This window comes from Canis aureus, chromosome 1, assembly GCF_053574225.1.
Source record: "Canis aureus isolate CA01 chromosome 1, VMU_Caureus_v.1.0, whole genome shotgun sequence".
Taxonomy (NCBI): Eukaryota; Metazoa; Chordata; class Mammalia; order Carnivora; family Canidae; genus Canis; species Canis aureus.
In genome coordinates this window covers 99,321,906-99,338,450 of record NC_135611.1, presented here as the reverse complement: position 1 = coordinate 99,338,450, position 16,545 = coordinate 99,321,906, and the positions used below count along the sequence as shown (strand labels likewise).

At 64.1% G+C, this 16,545-nt stretch overlaps 1 protein-coding gene and 1 long non-coding RNA gene across 5 annotated transcripts; both read right to left on the bottom strand.

The window, feature by feature from the left end:
- Nucleotides 1-5,557: 5,557 nt before the first annotated feature.
- Nucleotides 5,558-15,307, bottom strand: NINJ1 (ninjurin 1). Of its 4 annotated transcripts, none has more exons than XM_077910944.1 (4): nucleotides 14,937-15,245; nucleotides 7,813-8,038; nucleotides 7,083-7,245; nucleotides 5,558-6,070 (listed from the first exon to the last, which is right to left on the bottom strand). In XM_077910944.1, exons 1-3 carry the CDS (start codon nucleotides 15,228-15,230, stop codon nucleotides 7,091-7,093), a joined length of 675 nt encoding a protein of 224 aa, XP_077767070.1. In that variant the 5' UTR covers nucleotides 15,231-15,245; the 3' UTR covers nucleotides 5,558-6,070; nucleotides 7,083-7,090. The 4 variants fall into 4 exon arrangements, with proteins under 4 accessions (XP_077767070.1, XP_077767074.1, XP_077767072.1 ...); XM_077910948.1 differs by lacking the exon at nucleotides 14,937-15,245 and adding an exon at nucleotides 14,362-14,517; XM_077910946.1 differs by lacking the exon at nucleotides 5,558-6,070 and having other exon boundaries at nucleotides 7,105-7,245; nucleotides 7,811-8,038; nucleotides 14,937-15,300.
- Nucleotides 12,538-14,124, bottom strand: LOC144321664 (uncharacterized). The gene is made up of 3 exons (XR_013387262.1): nucleotides 13,780-14,124; nucleotides 13,190-13,249; nucleotides 12,538-12,684 (listed from the first exon to the last, which is right to left on the bottom strand). It is a non-coding gene; the product is annotated as an uncharacterized LOC144321664 (long non-coding RNA).
- Nucleotides 15,308-16,545: the final 1,238 nt, after the last annotated feature.

The following is a 16,545-nucleotide window of genomic DNA, read 5'->3' as shown; positions in this document are numbered from 1 at the left end:
CCCCATGGTGTGCACCCATCCCTGCCACCGTGGCTGCCACGGTGCCCCATCCTTTCCATTCCCACCGTTCCACCCCACCAGTGTTCTCGTGTGTCCCCGCGGGTGGGGCTGCACCCACACCTCCTGAAGAGGAAACAGGAAGGGGGCCCAGCCTGTGAGGGCACCAGGCTTTCCTGCAGCCCTCTGCCCCTCCGTGGTGTGTCCCCATCAAGGTCCTGGCCACACCTGGCCTTGCCAGCCCTGTGTTGGGAGGGGAGGCCGTCCCCACCGGGAGGCGAGGACCTGGCCTTGTGGGGTCCACTGGGCCCATCTATGACCACAAGCTGGAAATGAGCATGAGATCCTGTCCCAGATTCTAGGCAGGGTCTTGGAGGAGAACAGTCCACAGAACCTTTAGAGATGAAACTGTCATTGTGCCATCTGAGGTCCTGGCCCCTGGCTCCTCACCCCCCCACACACACCCCCAACACCCCCACAACCCCCACACCCCTGCAGCCTGGGGTTTGATGGCACCAGACACCTCATCCTCAGTGTGGGGACACAGGCCTGGCCCCTCAACCAGGGTGTCTACATCCCTGTCTCACCTGTCAGCCTCAGGTTCAGGATCCCAACATGGAAACTTCCCTTGTGGACACGGGAAGGCAAATGTGCAAGTCCCTTGGCATCGGGCATTAGCCCTGAGGGCCCTGCGAGCCCCCAGAGACCCCAGCGCTGGGCCGTGCCTTCCTGCCAGCCGCCCTCATAGCATTGCACCCCCTCCGGCGTCTTGTCACCACCTGTTACTGCCGCCAAGGTGGGGCTTGCACCCGCCCTCCCCGCACATCACATGCGCTAACGAATGCTTCCCCATCAGCGCCTCCCCCACAGCATCCTGGGGAAACAGAAACACGTCTGTCAGCCCAGGTTCCCCCAGGATGTTTATGGAGACTTGGGCAGGTCCCGTGGAGGCAAACGGCCTGGAGCAGGGGGAGCTGCTCTGGGCGTGGTGCCCCACCCTTAGCTCAGGGCCCACCTCCCCCACCCCCCACCCCCTCCTGCCTCCATGCCACGGGCCTTGCTGTGCCTGCAAGCTCAGCCTTGGCTGGCCTGTGCGCTTGTGCGCTGGGAGCCCCTGGGAGCTCCCCGGACAGCGCCGCCTGGTCACATGCTCGCCACCGCTTCTCTTCGAGCTTGCCCGATGGTGGCAGGGAGCGGGGGACGGGGTGTCTGGGACACCTGCGGGGACGCAGATAGGGCTGCCTGTGCTCCACGGTGAGCCCGCATGGCCGGGTGGGGAGTTGCGAGCCTGCTGGTTCCCCAGAGTCCCTCCGCAGGCCAGGCAGGGCTGGGGACGTGCGTCCTTCCAGAACTAGGCCCCCGGGCTGTGCCCCTGCTCCCAGCACCACCAAGGCTGCCTGCCAGTGGGGCGTTCCCTGCTTCGCCCTGGCCTCGAGCGCAGCCCACCCCTGAGGCTCAGGCTGCTGTGTGTGGTCTGCAGCCCCCGCCCATCGTGAGGGGGCAAGATGCCCATTCCTGGAGTCAGTTTCCTCCTGGGCAGGCACCCTGGGGTGCTCTCCATGTCAGGCCCACTCTCAGACACAGCTGGGAAGAGGTGATGGGCACACCCTGGTGAAGGGGACAGACGCCTGGGTAATGGTGGTGGATGCTCCCAGGTGAAGACACCCCGGGAAAGAAAAATGAGGCCGCTCCGTGTCGGTGCAGACACGGCTGCCCCCAGGAGGGGAAGAGAGGTTTCCAGCGTATTCTAAATTCAGCTGGTGACCCTGTGCTCTGAACGTTTGTGTCGCTCCAAAACCCACAATATCGAAACCTAACTTCCAAGGGGATGATGGTAGGGGTGAGGGCTTTGGGGGGTAATTGGATCATGAGGGTAGAGCCCAGGATGGGATTAGTGAGCTCAGAAAAGAGACTCTCAAGTGTCTCACTCTGCCATGTGAGGACCCAGCAAGGAGGAGCGGTTCTCACCAGACACCGAATCTGCCGATGCCTTGATCTAGACTTCCAACCTCTTGAAGTAAATGTGTACATCTAAGCACCCAAACCAAGACAGCACCCTTGAAGAAACATCCCAGAGACAGGTGGGCCCAGCAGGCCTGTGGCGGGGAAGGTCCTACTGCTGTCTGCCACCTGAGACCCATGAGGCCACTACTTCCCAAACGGGGTAGTCACTGCCTGTCCCACGTTCAGTGGTGCATCAGGGCAGGAAAGGCACCATAGGTCACAAACTCCCCTGCCCCCTTGCCCCATCAGCCTCAGGCCCTCACTGTCCTATATCCTCACCTCCACACGTCTATAGCTGGAACACCCGCGATCCTTGCCTGAGCACATTTCACATGCTGTGCCCACAGCTGGAACACTCTCTCCATGGATTTAACCTTCAGACTTTGGTAAAATGTTACCTCCTCCAGGAAGCCCTTCCAAATACTACAGTAACAAGAGTAGGTCCTCATCCTGGCTATAAGAGTCCTGGGATGCCTTTTCCACCTTCAGAAGAGTGCAGAGGCAGGGAGAGGCTGCCCGGGGTAGAGAACAGTTCCCAGGATTACATATGTGACGGGCGTGAGGAGGGTTAATGAGAGAGTGAAATGAGGTGTGAGGAGGTATGGGAAGGGTGTATGGAGGTATAAGGAGGTGTGTGTGGGGTGTGAGGAGGGTATAAGGAGGTGAGAAGTGAGATTGAGGAGGTGTGAAGGTGTGAGGAAGATGTGAGGTGTGAGGAGGATGTGAGGGGGGTGTGAGGAAGTGTGAGGATGTGTGTGGAGGGTGTAAGGAGGGTATGAGGGGGATGTGAGGAGGTGTATGGAGGTGTGTGGAGTGTATGAGGAGGGTGGGAAGAGGTGTGAGAATGATATGAGGTGTGAGGATGGGTGAGGAGGTTATGGAGGTGTGAGGAGGGTGTGGCGGTGTGAGGAGGGTGTAAAAGGATGTGAGGAGGTATGTGGTGTGTATGAGGAAGCTGTGAGGATGTGAGGAAGTGTGTGGAGGTATGAAGAGGATTTGAAAAGGGTGTGAGGAAGTGTAAGGAAGGTGTGAGCAGCATGTGAGGTGTAAGGAGGGTGTGAGGAGGTGGTGGGAGGTGTGAGGAGTATATGAGGAGGTATGAGGAGGGTGTGATGGAGGGTGTTGGTGAAGAAGGGGTCTCCTGTGGCAGGAGTTTGGGCTCTAGATGCCCTTCCCTTGGGCGGATGTGGTTGGGTAAGGACACAGCCTGGTGTTTGTGAAGCAGGAAATGCAGCTGCATCTTGCACAACACAGCGCTCCCTCTAGGGAGAGGGTGGCGTTGACTGCAAGTGCAGAGTGTCTGGGTGAAGGTGCTGACACTGCTGGATCCAGGGTGGTTATTTCCGGTTTTCCTGGGTCAGTGTTCTTCAGCAGGCTCAGAAAGTCCCGTTTTCCCTGTTGCCCCCCAAACCTCTGCTCAACGCCAGGCCTGACCAGGCCCCTGGGTGGCCTCCTGCCGGACGGGCCCCAGGCCTACAGTCCCACAGACGGGATGAGGGCCCCTCAGCACCAGCCAGGCAGCAGCTGGGACCCTGGTTCTTACCCATCTGGAAGGCCAGGACCCATCCCCCTGCTGAGAGTGTGGGCTGGGTGCTGCGGGGTGCGGGGGTACTGCTGCCCTGGGGCACGTTCCTCACGCCCCACACATGTCCGGGTCCTTCCTCTTATCAGGTCAGGGCATGGAGGCCTGGATGGGAGGACAGTGGGGAGGAAGGCCAGGGGTGGGAACTGGTGGTAAGTAGACCTGGGAGAGAGGGTGGCCAGGGTTGGCTTTCCTTCTACAGCGCAGAGCTACTTCCTCATGTGTGGACAGGCCCAGGCAGCGATGACCCGTCCACTGCTACCAGTCGTCATCCTAGCCCATCCGCCATCCTCTCAGGACACATCTGCTCCTGGTCCATGTGGCCTCGGGCTCTTGTGCGGCAGGCCCCTTCAGCCCCCCTCAGGCCTGACACCCCCTGGGCTCCCTCAGTCCCCTGCCCAGGCCCCCTCAGGCCTGATCCCCCCAGGCCCCTTCAGCCCCCCTCAGGCCTGACCCTCCTGGGCCCCCTCAGGCCTGACCATCCCCAGGCCCCCTCAGCCCCGACCACCTCCAGGCCCCCTCAGCCCCCCACCTGGCCCCCCACCCACAGCACCCAGGCCACTGGTCTCCCTAAGGCATGTCTATCTCACATCCTTCTCACATCTCCTGGCTCCTCGCCCTCCTCCCTCCTTCACAGGGTCTTACTGTTCCCCAGGGCTCTGTGGGCCCCGGTTCTGAAGTACCCACCGGGCCTAGTTCATGTGGTCTGCAGCAGACATTTACTGAGCACCAACTGTATGCCAAACATGGTGCCACAGACACAGGGCAGAGGTGGTGGCATTGGCCTCAGAGAGACTGGCAGGTAGGACCGGCTCTGTCTGGGGGCAGCCCTGTCCTGGGGCAGGCAGGGCAGGAGCAGGTAGGAGCAGACATGGGCCAAGTGGCCCTGTGGATGCTGACGCTGGCCCATAGAGCCAGAAGCAAAGCAAACCCAAATGGCCCATGGTGACTGGGAGCGTGGGAACGACCCACAGCGGGGCCTGAGAGCCACCAAGAGCTCTCAAGGCCTCAATGGAAACATTGGCCTCTGAGAGCACATCAAGGCCTCAATGGAAACATGTGGAATGAGGGTCAGGGGTCAGAGTGGCCACCAAGGCTCAGGCCTGGGAGCTGGGGGGGCACACTGAGAGCAGGGGCAGTGGGGCCCAGGATGCAGGCCCGCCCGCTGCCCCCCAGTGTCCCCAGTGTCCCCAGCGCCCGTGGAGGCAGCCGGCCTGGCCACTGGGGCATGGTCCAGGCCCCTGGGCTTCAGCTCTCTGGCAGGTGCTAACAAGCTTCCTGTCCTGGCCAAAGGAGGAGCTAGATGACCTGTTGGCCATGTCCATGGCGCTGCCCCAGGTGATGACCACCCAGCCCACATCATGGGCCACAGATCCCCGCGGATCCCCCGGTCCACCTGTGCCAGGCCCTGGACAGGACAGGGCCAGGGAACAGGCCACCCAGGACAGGAGCAGGGAAGGGAGAGAGGATGGGGTGCCCCGGGTGGGCTGGCAGGAGGCCCAGGTTGTGGGGACAGGTCAGGGTGAGAGCCACGTCAGTGAAGGGGAGGCTGAGCCCCACCCTGGGGCTATTCCCCAGTCTGTGACCTCTGCCACCAGCCCCGGGCGCCCCCACACAGTGCTATCTGCCCCCACACTGCCGGGAATACCTGCCCTCCCTCTGCCCACCTGCTCGTCTTCCCCCCAGGGCCTCGCCTACACGTGGATCACCACCTTTCCTCCCTCCATGCAGGATGCAGAGACGCTCGCCTCTGCAGGTGGCTGCCCGGGGCCCCAGCTCCCCGCTGCCCAGTGCGTCTCCACCTCCTCTCCTCCATTTCCCCATTCTTCCCTGGACGATGTGGCTGATCGGGGGGAGGGGCGGAGAGAATCCCAAGCCAACGAGGCACCTCGCAAGGAGCCTGACCGAGACCATGACCTGAACCAAGATCAAGAGCTGGACGTCTGCTCAACCCATTGACCACCCAGGCCCGAGGCAGGAGGTGCGTCAGCTTTATTGGTTGTTGGTGGCTTAGATATGCGGGGGCTCGGGCCCCTGAGGAGGGTGGGGGCGCTGCCCCCTCACTGCTGGTGGCAGGTGTGTTCAGGGCCCGTGGCCAGGGGGCTGGCAGGCCTGTGTCCTGGGGCACCAGGGTGGGGCCCCGAGGCCCAGACGGTCCTTGCACTGGCAGAGGGTGGGGGGTCTCCTTGTCCCTCTGGAAACATCCTGAGACCAAGGCCGACTGGGCGCCTCACCATCCTTGGGCTGCTGTGTGTCCGTGGTGGCCACGACCCTGCCCCAGTTGTGTGTCCTGAGCCAATCTCAAGGGGAGCAGGCTCCGTGTTGGCCTGGGTGGCCTCACCACGGGCAGCCTGTCCTGGGATACGGCCCGGCGGGGCCCGCCTGGGTTCCTGCAGTTTCCAGGACCAACTCCCACAGGGGAGTGGGCCTCAGGGCGAGGCGGCTCCAGGATCTGGGTGGCTGTGGCTGGGTTCCATCTGGGGGCATCTGCCGACAAGGGGGAGGACGGGGTGAGGGTCTCCAGACACGAACATTGGGCCATGAGAGCTCCAGAGCCAGCAGGGCCTAATTCCGACCTGGGTAAGCCTCAGTTTCCCCTCAGGGTTTGAAGGGAGAGCGGAGGCCTGTGGGCTGACTCATGTGACCCTCGCTGGGCTAATGCTCCGAGAGGCTCAGGACAGTGTCCGGGGCACACAGCAAGCAATTAATAAATGTCTTGGTCACCAGGCCATGACCAAGGGAGCAGGCTGGCATCCAGGGGGTTCCACTGGGGACAGCTTGAATAAACCAGGGCCAGCCAGGCTTAGAGCCGGACCCCAGGTGGGGCCGACAGCCATGGTGTGAGTGGCACAGAACGGGCACTCGTGTCGGCCCTCCTCCTGGGGTCCCACCTCCTCGTCTGCTGGCCGCTCCCAATAGGCAGGTGTTCAGGGAGCTCCTGTCCACTCTGCCAGGGGGGTATTGGGGGTCAGACGACTGTTACCAGTGCCCATGTTCTCCCTGGGTCAGGCCCGAGGAGTGACCAGGGGGCTCAAGGTGTGACCATGGGGCCCGAGGAGTGTCCACGGGGCCCCAGGAGTGACCAGGGGGCCCGAGGCCATACACCCCTGTGGTGTGCAGCCTGTACCAGGGCCTCAGATGGAGGACGTGACACACGCTGGGCCTGCTGACCTTCTACATTTGCCCTTGAGGCACCTGGGATCCTGTGTCTGGCACCCCCTTGGGCCCCAAACAGCATAGGGGCTTCTTTGTTGAACATGTAATGGGGGTCACCCAGTCTCCCTGTGGCTCCTGCTTCCGAGTGGGGTGACCTTGGTGGGTGCTCACCTCTTTGAGCAAGGACAGGGGGTGAGTGTGGGGGGGGGGCACACGGCCAGGGGTGCCCACCCTGTGAGGCCCGGACAGGACCGACACAGGGCACAAGGGTCTGCTGGTGGTGGAGTAGGGGCCTGACAGGGCTGGCCAGGGGACAGAGGTGGCGTGTGCCCTTCTGGCTCACCTGAGCCCCTACTGCCGGGGGGCCACGTCCATCACCGGCTTCTGGACACCAAAGGCAGTGATGAAGATGTTGACCACGACGATGATGAAAATCAGGCCGGTGGCCAGATTGTTAAGGAAGTCCAGCTTGGCGTGCTTGGCGGGATTGTTGAGGTCGTACCTGACTGCGGGCACAGGGAACAGGCACTGCACCAGGGCCACCGTGTGCAGGGTGGGGACTGTGCAGTGGCCGCGGAGCAGCAGCCCTGTGTCCCCCACAAACCAGAGCCCAGATGCCATCTCAGGACAGAGCCGACATGAAGCACCAAGTGCACACAGGCAGCACCTCCCTGAGCACCCATGGTGCTCATGCTGACCCAAGGGCCTGTCCTTACGCCCACTCTACAGGTGAGGGAACCGCAGCCTGGGAGGTCAAGCACCTGCCCGAGGTCACACAGCCAGCAATGAGGGGCGCCCTGACCTCACTTACCTCGGGGGCAGGACCATCTGGTCCCTGCAGACCACTGGATGGTCACGTGTTCCTATACCCTCAGCTTGGGCAGAAGGAAGGACAGAGACCCAGCAGGGGGGGCTCAGAGGGCTGCATCGGGGAGCCAGCCCTGACCGCAAGGCTGAGTGGGGCCTGTTGGTAGTGAGCAGCCTGTTCCAGGGGGGATGCAAGCAGGAGCAGCAGATCAAGGGTGGGAGCATCCCAGGCCCTCCCCCCCACCAGGCCCAGCCCAGGCTCACACCAAGGAAGATGAGCAGCACGCCCACACCAATCTGCAGTGCAAGGGAGATGGTGATGAGGACCACCAGGGGCACGAAGAAGGTGAAGCTTGGGCCCTGCTCTATGACGGCCTTCAGCTGGGAGGCGTTGGCCATCAGCAGCGCGATGTCCAGCATGCTCTCGGCCGCGCTCTTCTTGTTGGCGTAATGGTTCACATTGATGGGCCGGTTCCTGCCCCAGCGGGGTGGCTGTGGGGACGGAGCAGTCAGCCTGGGCGGGGGCAGGGGTGGGAGTGGGGGGCTGCACACGAGGGCCGGGGTGAAGGGCAGATGAGAGGCCCTGACGAGGCCGCGTGGCCCCTCAGGACCGGCCCTGGGAGCCCCGGTCCTGGAGGACACAGAGCACGGTCCCTGCACGTGCTCCAGTTGGGCCAGCGCCGCCCCCCCCCGCCGCCCCCTGCCCTCCCCCTCCAGGCCAGTGGCTGCTGGCCAGGGCAGGAAGTGCCACCGGAGCCCTGTGCGATCGCAGGGCTACAGCTGAGCTTAACTGCTGCTTTAATTTTTATTTTGAAAAACAATTTTCAAGCATTTTATGGAGCCGTGATCGCCACAGAAAAGGCTATACAATTAACTCAGCAACTCGGGGCCTCGGGAGCCCAGGTGCAGACGCGACACCATCCTCCTGCTTCGGTCAGTATTCCGGTTTCTCAGGAGGTGCAGCCCCACAGTGCCGCAGGGGCATGGCTGCTCCTGTGCCCTTCACGCCCTATGCAGGGGGTCACGGCCTTCAGGAAGCCCTCCCTGCTGAGGCGCAAGTGCAGGGAAGTAGGAGATGCTCTCCTCCCTCACAAGGCCTCCCTCAGCCCCCAGCCCTGTCCCCTTGTCCGCAGGTGACCCAGAGTTGTCAGCCCATCGCTGGGGCCTCTGGGGGCACTTGGTAGCTCATGTTTCTAAATCATGAAAGATGCAGGCCAGGGAGGTGGCTGTGGGGGCGGGGGGCGGCAAGTGAGGAGCCTCCTCCTCTCCTGCCACTGAGGGAAATCTCCCCCGGAACGTGGAGAGCGGAACGCAGGGGGAGCGGGGGCGGGCGGGGGCTGGCTCTGTGACCCAGAGTAACATGCCCAGGAGGGAGGCAACCAGCCAGCGGACCGCCCCGCCTGCCCCACCGCCTGAGGCCAAGTAGCAAAGCCACTGGGTTTAAACTCCCAGACCCTCGGCCCCAGCCTGGCACGGCTTCTGGGATGTTCCACCCACAGCCAAACCCTAGGTCTCTGCTCCACCTCTTGGCAGCGCCTCCAGCTGCACCCCCTGCTAGCTAGGCCACCCCCGCCAGGGCCCAGGCGCTCGCCCTGGGGTCTGGGCGTGGGCTCCCACCGCCTAGGGGCGGGCACCCCATGGCACCAGGCTGGGCCCCAGCTCGCTCTCCAGAGCTGCCTGGCTGGCCGCACCCTGTCACGTGCACTCCCGGGGACAGGCATCCCGGAGGCGCTGGGCTGCAAACCACAAGTGCAAAGTGCCTTCCCCGGGGGGCCACACGGTGCTTCCCCCATCCACGTCCCAGAGAGCCGAGTGCACATGTAGCAGGAGCTCCCACCTTCCAGGGGCAGGGGTGCCAAGTGCACGTGCACACACAGCACATACCCAATTATGTGCACACACACAGCACACACACAAGCACATGCACGCACACAAGCATGTGCACGCACACACGTACGTGCACAGTACAAGCACGCACGCCTAGGCTCACTGCGCTCCCCTTCTGAGTCCTCCTGGACTGCGGGAGTGGGGCAGCCATGCAGTCACATACAGGACAGGACAGGGACAGGAATGGGGGTCCCCATTCCCTGTGCCCCAGGCACAGTATCCTTCTTGCTCATCCTTTGGCTGGGTGCCCTCCTCTGGGTGCACCCCAGCCGCGTCCTCACACACACCCACTATGGGTAAACTGAGGCTGGCACAGGAAGCGCCTGGTCTGAAGCCAAGCACAGGCTGTATTGTGAACTCAGGCCCTGGGATCAAGAGCCCCCTGCAGAGGGCACTATGCGCCGGGAGGCACCAGTCTTCCGCCGTGCGCCCCCAGGAGAGTCAGCACCCTCCAGCCTCAGTCTCCCGGTGTGCGCGGCAGGGCCAGAGCAGCAGCCCAGGAGCTTCTGGGGACGCCTTGGCCCCAAAGGACCAGCCAGGGCCCTGGCTACACGCACCTCCCGGTGCAGGGCACTTCCTGCCCACGCGGCCATCTGCTTCCTATTCCAGCTGTGCAGTGAGGGGGGGTACCAGTGGGAGCCCTGAGGCCCGTCACGTGGCCTTGACAATGCACTGCCCGCCACGGGCCTCCGGGGCCCCATCTATGTGGCAGTCCACACTCCGGGAAGCCCCACACCCACGGGGGTCCCCACTAATGGGGAGGGAACCCATAGCCCAGGGGAGCTGTCAGGGGCCAGCACAGCCTGGCAGCCGCCCCATGGGGAAGGCCTGGGAGCCTGGTGCCATTGCCCGCCTGCGGAGAGCCGGGCTGGGACCTGCCCACATCGCCTCCACCCGCGACCCCAGACCCAAGTAGTGCAGGGAACCAACAGCCAGTTAATGTGTTCCCAGGGCCCAGTGGTGGTCCAGGAGCAGGGGAGGTGGCCAGTGAGCTCAGCGTTTCCCCCTAAAAGCCAGGAAGGGGCCTGGGCAGGGGCTGGAAGAGAGCAGGGAGGCCCACCTTCCATGCCCACACGCAGAGGGCCTCAGGCCACAAGGCTGGGTGTCCTCAGCTTGGGTGGGGACGTTGTTGGGACAAACGTGCCCCGGCTCTGCTGCACCTACGCACCTGGTTCTGGCCACAGCTGAATGGATGCTCCAGTCCAGGCCAGGTGTGGGTGGGCAGAGATGGGGTGCCCACCAGAGCCCCCTGCTCCCCTGCAGGACCCAGAGCTTTTGGTTCCTGATGCCCTCTCACCCGCCTGCCCTGCCTGCCACTGACCCCAAACCCCACATAAAAGTATGGAATGGAACCCCTGCCCAGAGGCAGCTTCCCGTTTTCAGAACGAGAGACCAGTCCCCCACCACATCCGTGATGTCCATCTGCCACCCTGATAGGAGCTAGGGTGGCACTTCCACTGGCCTCTCTAGCATCCCTGAATGCCACACCAGGGTCTGTGCCTCAGTTCCCTCATCTGCAAAACGGGCACATGGGCCTGAATGCAGGCACAGAGGCCCCTGGGTCTGCCGGAGCACACCCGGCACACAGCCTCCCAATCGAGCTGCACGGATTCACAACAACAAAAAGTCTGTAACAAGAGAAAGGACAAGTTCAGGGGCCCCTGGGTGACTCGCTCTCAAATAAGTAGAATCTTTAAAAAAAAAAAAAAAAAAGGAAAGAAGAAAGAAAGAAAGAAAGAAAGAAAGAAAGAAGAGAAAGAAAGAAAGAAAGAAAGAAAGAAAGAAAGAAAGAAAGAAAGAAAAGAAGGAAAGAAAAAGGAAGGAAGGAAGGAAGGAAGGAAGGAAGGAAGGAAGGAAGGAAGGAAGGAGAAAGAAAGAAAGAAAGAAAGAAAGAAAGAAAGAAAGAAAGAAAGAAAGAAAAAGAAGAAAGAAAAAGGCCAAGCCTAGGACATGACCGTGTGAGCCAAGCAGACCCAGGGACCCTGCGGCTCCAGATCCTAACCCACCCCGGCACCTCTGCGTGTGCGCAGTGAGTACCACCAGGAGTGGGGGCCTCAAAGACCTTCCCTCTGGGGAAGGACCTGAGAACCTAGGAGGGTCTGGCAGGGCCTGGGTTGTCTCTCATCTGACCCCCCAGAGTGGGCACGAGCCCACTGCTCAGACATGGCACAGAGGCCAGCCCTGGGAGGTCTCCCATTCCATGTCAGCGTCCGGCAGGAAGTCCTGCTGGGGCGGGGGTGGGGGGTGTCCGCAGCAGCTGGGCCACGGGGCTGGGCAGGCCTGCTTCCTGTGGGTTCAACACTGGCCGGCAGTGACCCCGAGGCCACATCAGGGTCACCTTTTAGAACTTGGCCAAGACCCTGCCAGTCTCAAGATCTGCCAGGAAAGCAGAAGTTAGGAAAAGATCAAACTTCCTTCGGCAGCTGAGCTCTGCATGGCCCAGATGTGACCCCCGGAGCCATAGCCCACCTGGTCCTGCTGCCCCCTGCCGTGCCCTCCACCCACTGTGCCCCCTGTCTCCTGCAGTGGCCGAGGCAGTTGTCTCCAAGCCAAGACGCACCAGGGCATGACACAGCCAAGGGCTGTTTCCACAGTAAAATTGATGTTTACTAGTCCTCCTGCCTCCAGCCACAAGTGAGACACCCGCTTCCTCCCGCAGGGAACCCGGCCAGCCTGGCCTATGCGAGGTCATGAGGGCACAGGTGTGTGTGTGGCGGGGGGGCTGCAGGGTTCACCTGCTCAGGGGTCACATGTAGGGCTCTTCTGGAAGGTGAGCAATCCCACCCCACTTCCCACAAGAGGACACTGTGGCCTGCCATGGGTCTCCTGAGGCAGACAGGGGCTTTTGGCCCAGGCCTCCCAGTCAGTCCCCCCACCGCCAGGGGCCCAACAGAGCCCACCCACCCTGCCATCCAAGGTTCCCACTCTGGTTGGTGGATCTGAAGACCCAGCGGCTTGCCCCTCACCCCAGTGAGACTGTCCTCCTGCCCCGACCCTCACACAGATGCCTGGGGCTGGGGCTCAGATTCAAGCAGCAGCCAAGTTCCGCTGGAAGGGAGGGCTGTGCCTGTCCTCAGGGTTTCCTCCGGGAGAGGGTCCTGTGCGGTGGGCAAGGATGTGAATACTGAGTGTCCAGCACACAGTAGCCCGCTGGGTCCTCATCACGCTCTCTGAGAAAGGCCCTGCTAATCTCCCATGTCACAGATGAGAAACTGAAGCCCAGAGTCACAGACGAACACACGAGGCAGGTCCTAAAGGTGGGAAGGGCAAGGAGGAGGCTGGAGAGTGGTGTCGGGGGGCTGGGGTGCAGGCCCTAGGCAGGGCGAGCACCAGCCTTGAGGCTGCCCACCCTTCCAGAAGCCTCCCTGCCGGTGAACGGAGACCCGTCCCCTCACATTGGCTCTCGGGAGCTACGGAGGGGCCTGGCCTTACATCACCTGCCTCCTCCCCAGCCCTGACCGCTCGGTGGGCCAGCCTTGGGCCTTTCGCTCTCTGTCCTCTCTGCTGGGATGTCCTTCCCCACACCACAGAGGGCCATGCCCCCCCTCCCCCCCAGGTCCTGCAGCACCCAGCACCACCCGCTGTCCCCACTGTGCAGGGAGCTGGCTCCACTCCCACCTGCCCATAGGTGGGGTTTTGCACTTAGGTCTTGGCTTCTCCATCTGGGCTGGTCTCCACTCTGAGACAGCCGCTCAGAGATAATGGGGTCACATCTTCCCATACTGGTCCCAGAGCCAACCCCTGAGCAATGCCTACCTGACTTCACTGGGCTCCAGATGCAAGGGACCCCGCAGGCGGCAAGGCTGTCCGTCCTATCTGCCAAGGCCCAGGAGAGCAGAACAGCTTGGGGCAGAAGGTGCAGGGTCCCTCCCTTCCAACCCACCCGCCCTGTTTGTTGCCTGACTTCCCCAAAGGCACGGAAAACTCATTTTTCAGACCACGCGCAGGAGGCCCAGAGAGGTGAGGCAGGCTCCCCAAGCACACACAGCCCACTGTGCCAAACTGCTTACATGCCAGGGCAGCGCCGCGCCAGGGCCGCCTCCGTCTTTGGTTTCCTTACCCACCACCAACCCCAGGACAAACGTCCTGTGCCATCCCAGGGTAATCAGGATTTACTGAACGGTGGACAGGGAGGCTGAGCCCCAGGAAGCTTCTGCCAGGGACAGGCAAGGCTGGACAGCAGCAGGGAGGAGGGCCTGCCCCTGACCCGGGCTGGGCGCACCCCACGGACCTCAGCCACCGCAGGGCAGCGCTGCCCGCCCCTGCTCAGGCCCCGGAGACTGCCACTCCTGCCCCCATCCCCAGGAGGTCAGAAAGTGAAAGAATGTTCAAAGTCAACAAGTTACCGCGCTGGGCCCAGGGAAGACGGCACCGGGAGCCCCGATGGACCCCGGGGCGAGGGGGCGAGGCCCCTCCAAGGTGGGGGTGGGCCCGCCTCAGGCCCACGGCCCTCCTGGGCCAGCAGGGTCTGTGCACAGGCTTCAGGGGGGGCCCTGGGGGCACGCACCCCATAGTGCGGCGGCGGTGGACACGGCGGGTGACGTAAGCGTCTGCCCGGGGCTGGCCCGGGGCCCAGAGGCTGGGATCCTGCGCGCCGGGGCAGGAGCGGGAGGAGACGCGGGGGCCCAAGTTAGAGGCCGGCGCGGGAGGCGCGGGAAGGCGGCGCCAGCGCCCCTCGGCCGCGCGGCTCGGCGTGGGCACCTCCCGGCCCGCCCCTCGGCCCTGCACCCGAGGCCGCTGCCCCGGGGCCACCGGTCGGGCCCCGCGGCGCGGGGCGCACAGGGCGCACGGGGAGCAGCGACCCCGGCACCTCGCAGTGCGGAAGCGGCGCGCTCCCGGTCGGCGGGCGCCCCCGGTGCCCGGGGAGCAGCGCGCGGCGCCCAGAGAGGGCAGGCGCCGGCCCGGATCGCACAGCGGCGCGCGCTTACCGAGGCCTCCGGGGAGCCGGGCGAGCCCGGGCGCAGGTCGCCGTTGAGCTCGTATTCCTCGGGGCGCGACTCCATGGTGCGGCCGGCGGAGCCGCCTCGCTCGGGGCCAGAGCGCCGCTCGCGCCTGGGCCGGGGGCACCCCGCTGCGCGCCCGCCCCCGCCCCCGCCCCGACTCCGCCCCCGCCCCGCCCCCGCCCCGCCCCGACTCCGCCCCCGGTCCCGCCCCGACTCCGTCCCCGGCCGGGCGGGCCCGCGGGGCCGGGAGGGCTCCTTCCTGTCCCGCGAGGACGGCCCGGTTCCCCCAGGCCTCGGCCTCGCGCGGGCGGCTGCGCGTCCGGCTCTGCCCCCGTCGTGGACACTTTTAGCCCTGACAAGAGGCCAAGAGCCAGCGTTTCCGGGGCCACTTGGCTAACTGCTGAGCGCGCCAGGACGGCGAGGCGCCGCCACGCCCGGCCCGGCCCGCCCCTGCGCCCCCTGTCCCCGCCGGGGGCCCGGTGCCCGGATGGCGCCCCTTGCCCGGGCGGGGGCCGGGCGGCTGTGGAGGGGCCGCGGGGGCAGGAGGGGCAGGGCCTTACCCCCGGGCTAGCGTCCTCCGGTCCTGACCCTGAGCCCGCGGCCTTCCCGCTTCTCGCACCGCGTGCATCGTGTGCACCGACGTCCACACCGAAGCGCCCCTCGTGTGCAGGGAGCACAGCCACTAGCGGCCGGGGCAGCCAAGGCTCCTCCCGCCGCCGGTAGGGCCCGGCTGTGGCTCGGTAACCCTGGACCCGGCAGCTGCGTGGGCTGGGGCAGGCGGCCAGGCCTCTCTGTGTCAGCTTCCATCTGTGAGGGGCGGTGGTCCTCTCAGGCCCTGGGGGCTGATCTGACATCCAAGAAGGTAAGTGGCGCCCCCACCCCCGGGGCCAGAAAGCAGCAAGTTAGGTCACTGAGCTGGAGGCTTGTTCATTGGCCCTGAGCATCATGGGATCCAGTGTGCCAGGTGGTGTTCTGGACATGGGGAGGAGGTGGAGGGCGTGGGGGGCGGCTGCAGCCTCAGCTGGAGGAGAGGCTGCCTGGGGCCCTGGGGAAGGGGCCTCCGCCCCTCAGCACAGCCAGGCCCAGGAGGGCCAACCGAGCACCCGGCTGAATGCTCCCCGGGTCTGTAGGGCCTGCACCGGAGCCCCGTGCGTGACAAGCCCAGCGCCTGCCCTGCCCAGGGTCCTGGCCCCACTCCAGGCTGAGACCTCCCCTGACTCCCCCCTCCCCTGCCTCACCCCTGCTGGGAGAGCCCCATTACAAGTGAAACCAAAAGCCTGGAAAATGCAAGTCACCCAGGGGATTTATCAGAAAAAGGGATCTTCCACTAAACAGGGTCTGGGCCTTCCTGCTGACTCTTTTCTCCTCTCTGGGGGGGAGCACCAGGGCCCGCTGGGGGATTGGCACTGCAGGGGGGTGGCGCTGCAGGGCAGCTGTCCCGGGGCGTGCCAGTCCCTGGAGCGGGCTCCCACCCAGTTGGAGGCTGAGGGCACAAAAACTCAGAGAAGTGGTCAGTGCCTCTGTCCGGCTTCAGGGGCCCGAGAGCTGGGGAGTGTGGGCAGGAGCCGTAGTGCCCTGGGTCTGGGCAGGTGTGGGTGTGGCGCCCGGCAGGCACCCCTCTGTTCTCTCAGAGCCCACACCTGACTGCTGAGAGCAGCTGGAAACCCAGATTTTTCTTTCCTGCAGAGCACTCCCCCTCCTGCCCCAGGGTTGTGCTGGCTCCTGGAGGGAGGGTTCTGAGGGGGCAGGGGAGGCTGGAGGCTGGGAGGTGGTGAGGAGAGCAGGTGAGAAGGCCTTGGGGGGCCAGTGGGGCTGCGGCGGCGTGACAGCTGGGGAGCCCTGGGCCTCAAAGCCCACGTTCCTTGCTCCATCCGGGAGGAGGGCAGGAAAGATGCTGCTATAACGATTCAGCCTTTACACTTGGGTTTGTGAGTATCACTGCCCCCCCTCACCTTTCACCTTCCAGGGATCAAGGTCACAGGCAGCCCTTGCAGCAGGGGCTGCCCTCTGGTCTGCCTGCCCCCACCCCCACCCGCAAGTCCTCAGGGAGGGACTCCTGGGCTCCTTGTATCATCCTCATTTGCCCGGGAAGTGTGTGTTCCCTGATTTCCCAGTGCAGCCAAGAAGGGTGAGGCCTCCTGCCTGTCTCCCCCCAAAACCCCCCAACCC

What these genes read in the sequence shown, in the direction of transcription:
- NINJ1 (XM_077910944.1), bottom strand. Translation starts at nt 15,230, where the DNA reads ATGTCAGATCAGCCCCCAGGGCCTGAGAGGACCACCGCCCCTCACAGA. An exon ending in CGGAGGACGCTAGCCCGGGG is followed by an intron (nt 8,039 to 14,936) that starts GTAAGGCCCTGC and finishes CCGTCCCCACAG; the next exon opens with CCACCCCGCTGGGGCAGGAA. An exon ending in CGTGCTGCTCATCTTCCTTG is followed by an intron (nt 7,246 to 7,812) that starts GTGTGAGCCTGG and finishes CTGTGCCCGCAG; the next exon opens with TCAGGTACGACCTCAACAAT.